This window comes from Chamaea fasciata, unplaced genomic scaffold (genome assembly GCF_029207755.1).
Source record: "Chamaea fasciata isolate MVZ Bird 193981 ecotype frontalis unplaced genomic scaffold, bChaFas1.0.hap1 SCAF_3, whole genome shotgun sequence".
NCBI lineage: Eukaryota > Metazoa > Chordata > Aves > Passeriformes > Sylviidae > Chamaea > Chamaea fasciata.
Window position 1 is genome coordinate 53,672,937 of NW_027094088.1, and position 14,719 is coordinate 53,687,655.

General features: G+C 41.8%; 1 protein-coding gene across 5 annotated transcripts in view; it reads right to left on the reverse strand.

Annotated features, from left to right (window-relative positions):
- ARID1B (AT-rich interaction domain 1B) overlaps positions 1–14,719 on the reverse strand; it is a 324,700-nt gene that overhangs the window by 95,961 nt on the left and 214,020 nt on the right. For all 5 annotated transcript variants that reach the window (XM_066179044.1, XM_066179043.1, XM_066179042.1 and 2 more), the window contains one exon: positions 2,744–2,987. In XM_066179044.1, the coding sequence (XP_066035141.1) occupies positions 2,744–2,987 (244 nt within the window). The remainder of the gene's footprint in view (positions 1–2,743; positions 2,988–14,719) is intronic.

A 14,719-nucleotide genomic window follows, 5' to 3' on the forward strand; every position in this document is an offset into this window, starting at 1 on the left:
GAGAGCACAGGAAGGAAATGCCCACTGAGCTAGGGACGTGCCAATGTCAGTGCAGCCTGTGCCAGGCTGTTCTGTGAAATTTGTGGCGTGCAGCAGAAAGCAATGCGGGGTGGCAGGCTGACGGAGGGGTGCGGAGACAGCTTAAACAGGCAGTGGAAGAGAATCAGCCATTTGGGAGGTTTAACAGGGGGTTGTTCGTTTGTCTGCCCTTTTGATGTTAAATTAGTTTTCAATTTTGTTGCAAGGAAGGAGCCATTGGGAAAAGGACGCTCCTCTTCCAGTAAACCCTGGGAAAGCAACACCTTTATTTTAATGGTCTTCCCACCAAGAACCCCCTGCAACATTTTGGCTTTCCCTAGCCATAGCTATCAGCAACACAACAGCTGCTCATTTTACAATGACTTGCTGGAGAGAGAATGATTGAAAGAGCCAATCTATGTCACATTGAGAAACTGTGGCACAACATCGCAGGAGGTAATAGGAGAGGAATGAGGTCAGAACAAACAAGGGTAGGGTTAGAACGCAGAAGAAAATAGCAGAGAACAAAATTATTAAACGCAAGGTGCTGTACTACACAGTCTATGTTTAAAAAGGTCTATAACCCGACTGCTGCAAACAGCCACAGAAATGCAAACAAGCTCTGTGTTACTTTTTCTTAGGGTCTCATGAACGCAGCTGATGATAAAAGCTACCAAAGTCCTTGTAACGAAGAACAATGGTGCGCACACACTTAGGTGAAAGCACAGTCTAATTCATACGGCTTGAAAGCCCCAGCACCCTGCAGCATCTCTCTATCACAGGGCTTTAAATAGCAGCCTTGCTCCTGGTTTTTGTAGCTCGAGAAAGAAGCAGCAGCAGCAGCAGCGATGCTACCACAGCAGCCTGGCTGCCCTCTGGAGACCGCTGCCTTAGCTCAAACCTGGGAGTTCACCTTCAGCAAGCGCTGCAGAGACCAGAAGCTTGTCTGTGACAAGGAAACAGTGGAGGGTGATTTTGATTTAGCACCATTCATAAAAATCCTTCCTGAGAAAGAATTGCTTTTGTGTTACTGCAGCAGACCAGAAAACCACTGTGCAAAATGGTGGCACAGTTTGTATGTAGAGACAATGCTTTTCACTGGGGGAGTCATAAAAACGAGCTTTTGGGGCTCATCTGAAGAGATGAAGTGACTCTGACCCTGACCTCTGAGCCCATATCCCTTCTATTTTTACCCCACGGAGATCAGGTGGTTTCATAAAAGTTATTACTCTCCCCCTACACACTTATGCTCATCCTTACGTATCATGGCTACAATAAAGCTATTTTCAGTGTCACAACATTTTTTCCCTATTCAGCAATTAGGCTGCTAAAATGTCAATCCATTTACTCACCTGAATCTGACTGTGGCAAAATGTTACCTTTCCAGCCAGGTGGACTATCTGGCTTCACTCAAAAACAGAGATGGACTTCTACACCAAATACTGGGAAACCACCTTGGAAATACAAAGCTAACACACTGCATACAATGCAAATACTCTGTCCCCACTATTCCTGCTCCACCTGAGCATGTGCTGCCAGTCAGAGCGGCTGGGAAGGCAAAAAATAACTGCAAGGCATGCACACAGCATCAGGGCTCAACATGCTCAGGCCACATTTAGGACTAAACATTCCTATGTGCACTGAGCTTACTTCCCTCTGCTTATCTAGTTTAACCTCTGCAGACAAACAGGCAGGAACATTTTACACAGATACCTTTGTATCAAATACTGAAACACACACTACCCTCTGAATTTTAACCAGCATTTGGTTTACAGCAACACTCAAATCACCTAACAAAAAGGCACCTCTGCTTTTGTTTCTTTTAACTGAGCTCCATGTTTATTATTTTGTGGTTTTGTCAGCAACTGATGTTATCCCTAGGGTAATGTCAGCACTATCCTACTCTTAGGAATTCCCCGAGTATTCAAAATGCCAGAAGATAATGAAAAACCTTGAGCATCAGAAAGAGAATAAACTCACCTGAAATACTAAATATAAATTGCTGCCTGACCCCCTGGAGTAAGTAACATGCCAGATGGGTGGGGATAAGGTAAGCTAGAGAACTGAAGTCAACGTATGTCATTTTTTCTTCTGGCTATCTTAACAGATTTCCACAAATTTCTGAATATACATGACTGTGTGTCATGCTCTAAATTGCACAAGAGAGGGAGTGGCAAGCCTTCCACTGGTATTCCAATTACTACTGGTGGGGCTGAATCCCTAGTAACTTGTTAATCTTCGCAAATATTAAGAAATATCTCATACAATATTCTGTATTCATGTCCAAAATTACATTGCCACAATACAGAGTTGGAAAATCTCTGGCTCATCCTGCAGGTCTGTAACCACCATTCAAGCTCAACAGCCAAACGCAACAAAAACACACAGCTAGAACAAAAAAAGGACTGTAAATAATTGAGAGAAGTATGTGACAAATGACACACAAACCAAATACAAAAACTACAATTAAGTATTTGCATTGGTTAGTGGTAAAGACATTTATCAAACACCTATGTGGAGTCAAGTTCAGCATTTTGAGCATTCTGAGGGCTTGGCAACTGAAGTTTAGATTGAATTTACTCCTGCTCTATGAACACATTTTTTTCAGAAAAAGGCCCCGAAAATGCAGGATTCTCAGAAAACAAGTCTGGAACACGTGAGTATTTATTTATGTATTTAATAAACCTACCAATTAGTTTAATTTTGTTTGTTAGAACAAACTTACCTGGAATACTTGCTGGAGAAATGGGACCAGATCTTGACTGGTTGCTTCCAACAGGTGAGCCTACAGGGGAAGGCGATGGGCCCCCAGGGATGCCAGAGAGATGTGGAGAAGCATGAGGGGAAAACGGAGACTGTGCAGGGTTGCTCTGCTCCCCTTGGCTGCTTGTAGAGCCGGACGCGCTAACAGCTGAGCTGAGGGTTGCTTCAGTTCCAGTCGGCAAGTCGTCAATGGATCCAGACAAATCCTGAGGAAAAAGGAAAAATGAACATAAGTGCTTGCATGAACACTCAGGCCACAGAACTCAAGAGCTGGCATGGCAATAGATCCATTTGTTTACTTATTGCAGTGGATAACTGAGAGGTTGTCTTTAACTTGTAGTTAAGTGATGGCAGAAAACAAGGATGGTATGCACAATCCTCTGCTTAATCTCTAATTCTTTTGAGAAAAAGAACAAGCAAGGGCAACAAATGAATTGGAACCAAATTCATTCAGCATTGAATTTAACCTTTTCCATCTGGATTAAGCTTTCAAAATTAATCCCACAAATTCTGCATGAGTATACTAAAACTAATGAAAATGATACATCAGTTTCACTTTCACACAGTATTTAATTTTGGGGTTTGCTACCATTACAATCACAGCTTATACACTTCACTCTAAACCATTACCACAATGAGAGAAGAGTGTAAAATACACAGCCCTGGAACACTCCCTTGCAGCTCCTTTGCCTGGCAGCAAAGAGATGAGAAGAGGTCCTGCCCTCAGCAGCAGCACTAGATCTGCTGGCCACCAAGGAATAAGGACTGCTGCTTCTCCACTGTCATCAAATACCTATATACAACTCACAGGTTCTCTTCAATTTCACCTTAATACACTGCTAAACAGTTACTCCATGTCAGCTCATAACTGCTGCATTTTCAATGAGAAATTTCCTCTGCAGGTCACAGCACACCTGAATTTTAACTATGAACTGCTGGACATATTCCCTCAAGCTGTAACACAGGAGTTATACCGGTCTTTGAATCTGTGGGAGTAATTAGGGGTTTTAAATAATTTTAAGATCAGATATGAAAAACCAAAAATGCTGTGACAAAGCAAGCACATGCTCCCCAACTGTCAGGAAAAATGTCAATTCCTAAGCATCACAGAAAAACCTCATGCAAACCAAAAGCTGCCAATATTGCTGTACTTCTGTAGCTATTGGCAGGTCACAAGGAGCATGTTTCTATGTTTCTATGTTACTATTTCTATTTGGAAATTAAAGCTCCAAAAAGTGGCACAGGGCTACCTCACATATAGATCAGGACATTAAATGACCCCTGAGACTCGAAATAACTGGGATGACAGAGTGCGTTACTTTGGCTGATCCTGACTTCATTTGTTTGGCTCATCCAAGTGGCTGCACCACAGACAGCAGGACCCCTTGTGAGAATAGCACAAAAAGAACTGGGTTCTGCCTGAGCAAAGAGCTCAGGAAGCAAAGCCTTAGTGCTGCCTAATTTTCACAACAAAAAATGAAGTTTTTTAGAAGCCACAGAACATGGATGAAACTCCCATGGTGTACTTAGAGCCCAGCCCAATGATGACTACCTCCATTACAGGGGAGGCTCACAGCCAGGTTCCCCTTACAGACGGACATGGTCAGTCTTCCAAGGCACAGGCAGAGGAGGATTAACAGTTTAGGCACTGCTAACACTCAGTAGAAGCCATGCAGAATGCTACATGTTATTCGTCCTTGTGTATAAGGGTAGTGAATACAAACCACCCCACCTAGCGCTCTGCAGGGCATCTTCTGGACCTCCTTTCCAATGAAGTCCCACAAATACTTCAAGAACAGCTCTCACCACAGTTAAATTTTGCTTTTTCTGACAAGCATGAAATTGTACCCGTATTTCATTAGGCACACGAAAAGCAAAAATTAAGGCTAAAACATCAGTCTACACGTGGATGCTGCATTCACTCAAGAGTAGATTTCCAAATCTGTACAAATGGAAATTTAATTATGAAGTGGGCAATAAACTATTTTCATTGTTTCTTTGTTGGAACTATCAACTGTAGAAAACGTAAACAAGAAATAACATTCCTTGGTACTGCATAGCGCAACACTAGTTATTTTTCATAGTGGAATGTATTTGGCAAACAGGTAAGCAATTACTGCTTTTCCATACATAATATGGTATTCTTCTAAATGGAATCAAATCGCTGCTGTCGTCATGTGTAACAAATGCTGCAGGAAGTGCTGATAAAACAAATGCTGCTGAAAAGCATATAATAAACCTCTGAAAACTGAATGCAGCAGAATAGAGCCTATTCTAAAGGAATATAAATTCAGTGTAAAAAAAACAGATAGGCACACAACTGACAGAAGATATAGAAAGCACACAAGTTTACGTTTGGAATAACAAAGATTTTAAAAGGGTGTGTGGAGAAAAGCTTTCCTTTGTGTTGGCAAACCAAAGTACTTGAAAAAACAAATTTGCCAGGATAATGGAAAAGCCATGAAGAAATTAGCACTGTCCTTGATGAAATTATCTGCTGTTCACAGGCTATGGCAAAACTTCTGGATGGGACTGAAGTTCACTTTTCCCCTTAGGTCACATAGATTTCTCCAGCCTTCTACAAGGGTAGAACAACTGATGAGTCTCAGGCATTTTCTCAAGTGCGTGCTTTCCAGGAACTTCTTCACCCACCTGATGAAACTCCTCCACCAAGGTGGAAAAGAAAGAGAAAAGCTTGCATGACACCAGCCTATTTAAATAGTGAAGCCATGCCACTCCCATGCAGTGCAGGCTGAGGGAGCAGCCTGGCAGGCACAGCACACCTGCAGGGCTTGGGCTCCCTACGTGCGCTCAGTGTAAGCACTGGGATTTTCTCCCAGGAATGGGGAACTTCACAACCCATGTATCTGCTGAGGATGCAATAACAGTGTTCACTCCTCAGACACATGAAGAAAACCGAGAAGGAGGTTGATCTCAGGAAGGCACAAAAGATTGTTACCTATCTAGAAGTCTGGGCTGCGCCAACAATCTCCTACATTGTCCTCAAGTGGGTTAAAATGAGAAATATCAGCTGTTCTGTAAAGGATGGTTTGGGTTTTTTAATTAATGCTTACCTTTACCTCATTTTAACAGAACAGTAGTGAAGTTGTGCAAATTCCACATCACAAACATTTAGTTATATATAAAACCAGCATACACATACACATTATATACATAAATTACATGGATACACTTGCATTTACTTAGCACATCTACATGTAAAGCTATTAGGAAGCTTGCTAATAGGAGAAATTCACAGAGGTTTAAGCATATAGCCTAGTTAACAAAGAAGCTCTGTAACTAATACTCCTCTAGAGGACAATTTAGTCAGCAGGGCACCAACTCTATTCTTCTTTTATAAGTAGTATCAGATCTATGATGCCTGTAAAGAACAGAGAGACCTTACTTACTGCATCTCATTCAAACCAAGGCACCTTCAAGCTACAGTGCTTCCATTTATCTCGTTGGAAAGTTGGCAGGTTAGGTAATTGCTGGGATTCTTTTAAGGGCCTGAAGTCCCCATACCCTAAGGCATGCCTTAAATTTTGCCTCTTTTCAGAGGCTTTTTCTGGAAAGCACTCATTTCTTCCAGTAAAATCTAGCAAGTTTAGAATTGCCAGTAGTCTTGTGTTTCTTACAGATCTGTTTCTTGTAGAGCAACCTCATTATTCTTATCTATGGTATTGTTAGGACTATATTTTCAAATCTGACATCAAATCTGAGAAAAAATGAAGGACAAAATATTTCCTCCCTCCCATCACAAATCTGTGTTACAATTCTGTATTCTCTATGTCAGCTTTATGTCCTGTATTATTCAGGACATCCTAACCACCTTTCAAAGTTCATTTCTACATAATACCTTGATTATAAACTGAAATGTACCCATGCAGGATTTATCTCTTTTAGCAAAGTGTTTTATCTTCAACTATCTTCAGTTCTAGCCTCACCTTCCACCTATGCATGACCTTTTTTCATGTCCGTCTGACAAGAACAAGAGCCGAAATGAACAGGATCACATTGTGCTTGGGATTATAATGTTATGCCTTCCTGGTGGCATGATCTTATCACAGTGACAGGAGAGACACTTGAAACAGCACACCATTTTACTACTGCATCGTGGGCAGCAAGGGGCAGAAGGAAGCAAACTGTTTATCCAGAGCCAGGAAACCCAAAGCTACAAGGAGACCACAAGAAGAAAACCCCTACAAGCACCCATATATAATGTAATAACATTAACTTACTCGAGGAACACACCTAGATCCAATAAACAGCAAAAGGGAAACTACAGTAGCTCAGCAATACCACCACAATCTTACACATCAAGTGTGACAGGATTACAGCATTCACTAAGGAGCAAAAATTTACACTGCAAATACTTTGTGCAGTTGCAAGCTTTGCTTAGCAATGTCTCAGCAGACGCAAACCAAAATTTTATGGGGAATCCCTTGCTAAATACTTACAGTTGAAAAAGGATGAGCACCTTCTCTGAAATCAGCAAAAGGAGAAAACGTGGGGCACCTTGCTAACAGAGTCCCTACACCATTAAATCACAGCCTAAGTTCTCTAAGAAGTTACTGCAGTTTGGGGCTCTCTTGCAGAGCACATAAAACCTGTGGTTTATTTAAATTTTCCAACTATTGCCTACCAGTTCCTTTATGCTCAGGGAGTAGAAGAAAAGCAGAGGAATTCTGTAGATATTAAAATTAAAGACACAGAAACCCTTTCTGTCTCCAAGAAACTGAACCCCCCAGACTCTACCCTACCATCCATTGTACCGGGATGAATCCCAAAGCTACACGTAGGGAACTGCATCAACTGACTGGCTGCAGGATCAAAAGCCTGCTTATTCCATTCAGGCCTTTCTGCAGTATTTCCTTAGGATGGTGCTGCTCGAAAGACAGGATCCTGCATAAAATATCCATCTCTTTAACATGAATCACCACTTTAGAGGCAAAATTATATATACAAGCAAACATATTTCACATGTAAGTATGTAAATATATATTCAAACAGACATACACTCTGCTATTGTTTTGGAGCCATGGGGGATTATGAACAATATGCTCTGTAATTGAGATTAACTTTGAACAAATGATTTGGCTGACAAACACACATAGGCACACAAAAGGAAAACCCACAATATCTCTGTTTAAATTTCAAGATATTTGTAAGGCCTCTTTTCATCACAAAGCAGCCCATAATAGCATGTTTCAAGAAGCCTTCCAAAGGCCCTGCTGGTCACATTGTGGAGGCAGCGAGCGAGCTAACAGCCTCCCAGCGCCTACGCAACTGGAAAAATGCACGGGAGCAGCAACGACTGGGACCACGTGGAAAATTCTTTTATTTGCAAAGGCTGCTACCCCCAACGTGGGTATCCTCCTTCCACGCCAGCTGCATAAGGACCCTCATCTTAAGTGCAAAGAATGTACCTAATGCACATCCTTTAAAAACTGTTTAACAGACAGCAGGGCTGCCATTACATTTCTGCCAAAATCCCTTTCACATGCCTTACTGAAATTCATTCTGTGGGAAAACAAGGTTCATTCTCTGAATTTTAAATCAAGGTCCGAAGCAGGAAAAGCAGAAAAGACCACTTCTAATACAAACACCTCCCTGAGGAAAAAGCTTGATTTCTATTGACAGGCACAAGTCTACCTCAGAACTTGCTACTGTAAGGAGAGGGCTTGTTTCACTTGCAAGACAAACACAAACTTTGACAATAGCTAGGCAGAGCTACTTCTTACGACACTCATGTTATCTAGAAATCTTACTTAATTCCACTTACTATAAGTTTCAGCATTTTTAACCAGATTTTTAACTTTAACCTCTATGTGATAAACTATTCATGCAATATTCTAAAGGAAGGGACTTTTAAGTATATAATAAAAACACCAGCGTCTTGCACTGAACTTAGCGACAAAGCACCACTTGCTGGGGAAACACATTCCCTTCATTCTGTGGACCTCACATGCTTCCCAAAATAACCTGGTGACTGAACTCTGCTGCAAGTACTCTCTCTGATCAGTATCAAGTACTTCCTCTGAGAAGTTTTACAGGCAAGTCCCTGAGGGTGCAAAAATCATTTTCCCAAAAGCCCTACACTCACTCAAGCAACCAAGTAGTGCTATCAAACAATGCAATGCCAGTGCCCTGCCTGATTTCTTTTCAATCTACAAGATCCTGGAATTAGAGCAGTCTTCAAGAAATTACCAACAAAAAGCTGACTTCGAAAAACAGATTCAAATCACAGATTACTACCTAATTGCTAAGCAAATGACTGCTCATTCAAAGAAAGAGTAATTTTATACTGCAAAGGATCTGTGTAAGACAACCTTACCTAAAAAAAAAATTGTTGACCTAGGGTACAGGAGTCCAAGAACAGAATATGACTTGCCCATATCTGCCAGACGTGGGATGAGAAGTTGCTAGGATGGTTACAATCACAGTAATTCTGTGTCTAAAATGATCCACAATGGGATCTTATTGGCTTGTCTAGACAAGAGCTTTACACCAAACCTAACTTAGGGCAGCTAGAAATTCAAAAATGTCGAGGCACCAGATGAAGGCCCCACCAGCCATGCTCCTCCCTGCCTGTGCCAAGTGCAGCTCACTGCAGGTCTGCAGCTCCCTGGCTCCTGAGTCCTACAGCTGCATCCGGTAACCGAAAGGCACAAAAAAAGTCACTGCTTTATAAACACTGACTCGACTCCCGTGTATGAAACCATAAATACTAATGACCCATGTGCCATCAAAGCAAATTGACAAAGTCTAACAAGGACTGTAAAGTGTAGGACACACAGCCTGTCTGACAAGGATATTTTTTAATATTGAAAATAAACAGTATATCTCCAGAACAGAAAAACAATAACCCAGCATCTCTCAAGATACGAACTTCCCTGTTTATCTCGGAAGCAGAATGCTTAGCACGTAGAATTTCTGGAAATAAAATTTTAAAATAAAAAAGCCATGAGCCCTTAGGAGTCATTTGTTTCTTCAGTACTGTAGCAAAGAAAAATTCCCAGCTAACAACTCTTGTAGCTACAGCATCAGTCATTTACCATCAATAAATCATCAACCTTTAAAACAACCAAATCAATGAAAACCACAACAAATGGCCCCCATGAAGGAGGAAGAAAAGTTGTGTTTGCATAACAGCAATCTAATAAAATTTAGTTTATTCATACTACTTCCCACGCATACTACCAAACTTAACCACTCCCAAACATGAAATCCCTTCTGTTAAAGGGTTTTTCATATGAAGAGCAGTGAGGTGAGACATAACAACTTCCCTTTTTTGCATCTCATTGGATTATAACCATTTTCTAGATCGTGTAGCCTAAATTGCCTCCACACACAGAAGACAGACTAAACCGGCAGAATAAAACAGAGGAAGCTAAATTAAGCAAAACATGTACTGACCCAAAATCTTTCAAGCTCTCTGGAGCTTGTTCTTTTGGGGATCACTATCCTTCTCCCTCTATGCACCAAGCTTAGTGATGCCGTCTTGATTTTTAACCTGACTGGCCACTGCGCGACCACCGTGCTCACCAGCCCAGACTACTCTCCTGGCTGTGCTTCTGGCCTTGCTGAATACAGCATCAAAAAGCCACAGGGAAAACACCATGTGGCTGCTAGTCCTCCTCCCATTACCTGCTTATTCTTCTTTCACAGCTGATGTAGAAAGAAATCAGATAAAGTAAGGAAGGAGTACCGAACCACAAGAAAGACAAACATGGATTTGAGCAAAGGCATATGAGAAAGAACTAGACATTATTATTAGAACATAGGGGTTGGTAGATCTGAAAGAGGCCAAACATTTCAGCAAGAGCAGCAGCAATATGCATTCGAAAGTATTGCTTACTCCCTTTCTTCCATTTACTCTGGCTATTATACTTCGGAAACTTGCAGCACATGCAGTCAGACACAGACCATCTATCTTTGAGACTATATATTCGAAAACCTGATGTTGTGGAGGTGTGGCTCCAGCAGAAAGGAACAAGCAGAACTTCAGAATACCATAACAGGTAATGTGGTAAAATTTACACCATGCCTCACCTGCACTACACCCACGAGACTGCAGTGCAGAGATTCTCAATAGGTCTGTACAGGACACGTCACGTAGGAGAAGCCCTTTGAACATGACCACACAACCTCATGTGGCTGAAGGTACCTTACTGTTTACTACAGACACACCCTGAGCCACAACACACCTATTTTGCAACTATTAATTGACGTCCTTCCACATGTGCTTCTCAGACTATCCCACGTGGCATCCAGAAGACATATAACTGTGCTTAGAAGTTTGGACCTACAATACCATCTGATTTGGAGACTGCAGCTGAGAGAAGAGAGAAAGTGCTGGTCCAACAACCAACTGCCCACTGATCACTGAAAGCAGATATTGCCATGCCCCAGTAAATTAGGCAAGTTGGTAACAAGTGAGCTGTTCTGACAGCCCAAGGCCACCTATGCACAGAGCACGATAAGGGGCTTAAACAACTGATTGAACCTATACACCTGTACGCCCAAGGTTTAAAAACTCTTGATCTACACTACTTGCCTTTTTTCTTTTTTTTCATATTAATGCCCTTTGTAGAGTTATGGATTGATAAAAAAGTCTGTCCCAGCAGGTAACCGTGGGAATAAGGATCTACAAAACATAGTTTTTCATTAGCTTAGGGCTTGTGCATGCATCATACTGCGTCTCTTTCTTCTCTCTCCCACAACACCCTGTAACCAAATACCACAATTCAATGAGATGGTAAATAAGCCCCAGACACATCTGAAACTTCAAAAACACAGGTGCTCTGTTAACTTTCCATCTCTGACTCTTGAATCAGAAGCAGAAAGGAGAAGAAAAATGTATACATCAAAAAGACTGATAAATGTTATAAAGACTTCCTTTTTAAGGAACTGAATAAAGTGACTTCCCTCAGAGAACAATATTAATTAATGAATTAAGTCTTATTTAAAACACTGGATATGTAATGTTATACTGGGGTAACAGGCAGAAATGAGTGTTATGAGGTTTACTTCAGTAAATTCAGCTTAATTTGCCACTTCAGGCTCATTGCCTCATCCGCATGCAAGAACCTCTCATCCTTGTTCCTTTTTCTCTTCATTTTTACTGAACCCAATGGGACTCAGGAGTGTAGTTTGACCATCAGTAGAGCACAAACACACGGGGCTGTGATCACACTACTTCTGCTTTGCTCCTCACCCCCAGCTACACACACAAACTGCTTACTTCTTTCTGAGGTCTGTGGACCACAGCAGCAAAAGCAATTACTCTTCACGAGCTGTTCACTCAACCCCTCCCACATTTACATTCTCCAATAACCTGGGAAAAGGTTGGAAAATGAAATCCAAGACAGTAAAAAAGCAGTAATTTTTTTTTTTTCAGATTATTTCTCACACATGCCTGCTAGAACAAGGTTTTCACAACACCCCAAGTTCTGGAATTCACATTTTTTTGCGATGATTCAGTGCTTGCTGGGCATGATAAATAATTAAGCGGTCAGGGAATGTGGTATTTTGAGATGATACAGCTTTAACAAACTTATGGTGAACTCAAGACTCAGAAACCTTTATATAAATTTCAAAAGGCCTTTTTTGCAACTCTAGAAAAGTGTTGGCTTCAGTTTTCTTTTTGAAATAATGTCTTTACTATCCAAGTAGGAAGCATAACTTGCAGCACTTCAAACTAAGCATTAAGAAAAAATTCTGAAAGACCAATACCCTTCCCCCTCTACTGCTCAGAACCATTTTGGCATGGGAAGAGGTAAGGCTCAAGATGGGATGTCTTCAGGGATGTCTTGGTCACTGAGTGAATTAAATTTAACTTTATCCAACAGGTTCATAATTTCAGGTGCCCTCCTGAAATCCAGTAAATGAAGAGACACACGGACGTGTTGTTATGGAAGTGTTAAACATTTGTGTACTATGCAATCTACCAACAAACCCCAATAGATCAACTACTACTGTTCTTTAATTAGTATGTCATACAAACGAAAAACATCCATGGGGAATTTTGAGGGTTTTGTGTGCCTGAGCATGCTTCCATGTTGCAGCTTTTCCTTAGGACAGAGAGGACAGGGAGTCCTGACATGTTTTTAGATAAAGCTTGTAGTGGGTTGTTCTTCCAAAATTTTCCTAGTCTTTAAGGGAAGAGGTTGTTACTGCACAGAGCTACCTATTCATTGCAATGCTGATAGAAGTGGTCTGAAAAAATTCCAAGTAAGCATGGGTGGGATGTCCAGTGTACAGCAACTGTGGTCCTCAAAAAGGTGATTGCCACAATGGATGATCACGTGGTGGGGCCTTACTGGGCAGGGCGCCTCCATATGCCTTTTTGGATGACGGTGCTTTACCCAGCCCTTCACCTGAGGTGCCAATTGTCCTTCTACAAAACCTGCCAGGCTACGCCCCTGCTGCAGCTCCCTCCAGCAAGCACCACCGCAGTGCCACAGTGCACTTGGAAGCCACTTGTATAAAACATCTGTAAATACAATAAAATGTAACTCCTTTCCCCATGCTCTGTATTCATGTTGCACTGAGTTCTGAGAGTATTCACAAAAAGTGTGAAAAAGCATGTCAGGTAAAATGACAGGGGTGGAAAAAGGAAGAACTGCAGCTGGAAGCTTCTTTGAAAGAGGGTTTCCCAGGACCTTGTAAGGAAGTGATCCTTTGGTCTCCTCTCTGGCTGCTCTTCTTCCCCCATGAGAAGCCAAAAGAACTGCAGCTCTAGTGAATGGCTGCTTCCTGGTCTTTGCAAGTGGAAGCAGAGACTTCAGCCCTGCCAGACCTTCAGGAGCAGCCCTACCTAGTGCTGATTCTCCATCCTCCAAGCCTGTCTGAGCTTTGCAACACAGCTTAGGAAGCTGGGCCAAGAAGGTTTTCTATCATCTGACAGAAAGATGAGAAAAGAGCCACCTGTATCAAGGCATGGTCTGTAAGCACTACAGCTTGAGAAGAACACGGCTCTTAACCTTATGACAGTTTCGCTGCCTGGCTTCTAAGGTCATTGCTGCTTTGCAGCAGTTTTGCCTGAGTTCCTGTCCCAGTTCCCTGTTCACAGTCTTCTACGCTGAAGCCTACAAATGGGGCCAGTGTTTATACACACTGCTGTCTTTCTTTAAGAAGATCATTACCTATATCACAACTTCTGAGAGATCTACCTGATGGAACTATCAAGCCACAGTTCATTTCAATCTTTAAGTTATTCATTAGACAGACCACCAAAAAAGAGGAAAAAAGAGCAAATCAGTAAGTCAGATCTTTGCAAAGTCTCAAAATACTTCTGAAGGATGCTTGTCAGAACAAACAAATGTACCGAAGGAAGAAACAGCCTCATGAATTAAGTAAAAAAATAAATAAAGGGAAAACATATGAAAATTTCAACAACCGTGCCAATCTGTTGCAAGCTGTACCCGTGCCAGTGGGCGGCCTCGGGGCACCGTAGGATTCCTCAGTGCAGTGCCAAGCTCCAGCAATATTGTTATGGTTAGAGAGGAATTTCTCACAAGAGCTAACAAAGGCAGAAGGTCATAAATAAACACAGCAGGATCGCCTTGTCAGTTCTCATTATTAGCGCTGCAGGCACTTGCTTTTCTATGGGCTGCTCACAGGTTCATTTAAGTGTAAGAGCTCCTCCTCAGAATTTCACATGCTCATAAATAAAGACAACATTTCATTAGAAAGAAAGGCACACCTAAGTTATTTCTTATTATGTTTTCTTTTTACGCACACAGGGGCACATGTGCTTGAGGCGGCTGTGCTGTCTGCAGCCGCTCTATCCGTACACATTCCGCACTGGCAAAACCTTACAGCCAACTAAGCCAGAGCTGCAACACCCCTCTATGCTGGGCTCCGTGATGCCGTGCAGGCCTCCCTCAGACCACGGCCATAATGAATGAGGAGAGCCTTACTACTGTAATGA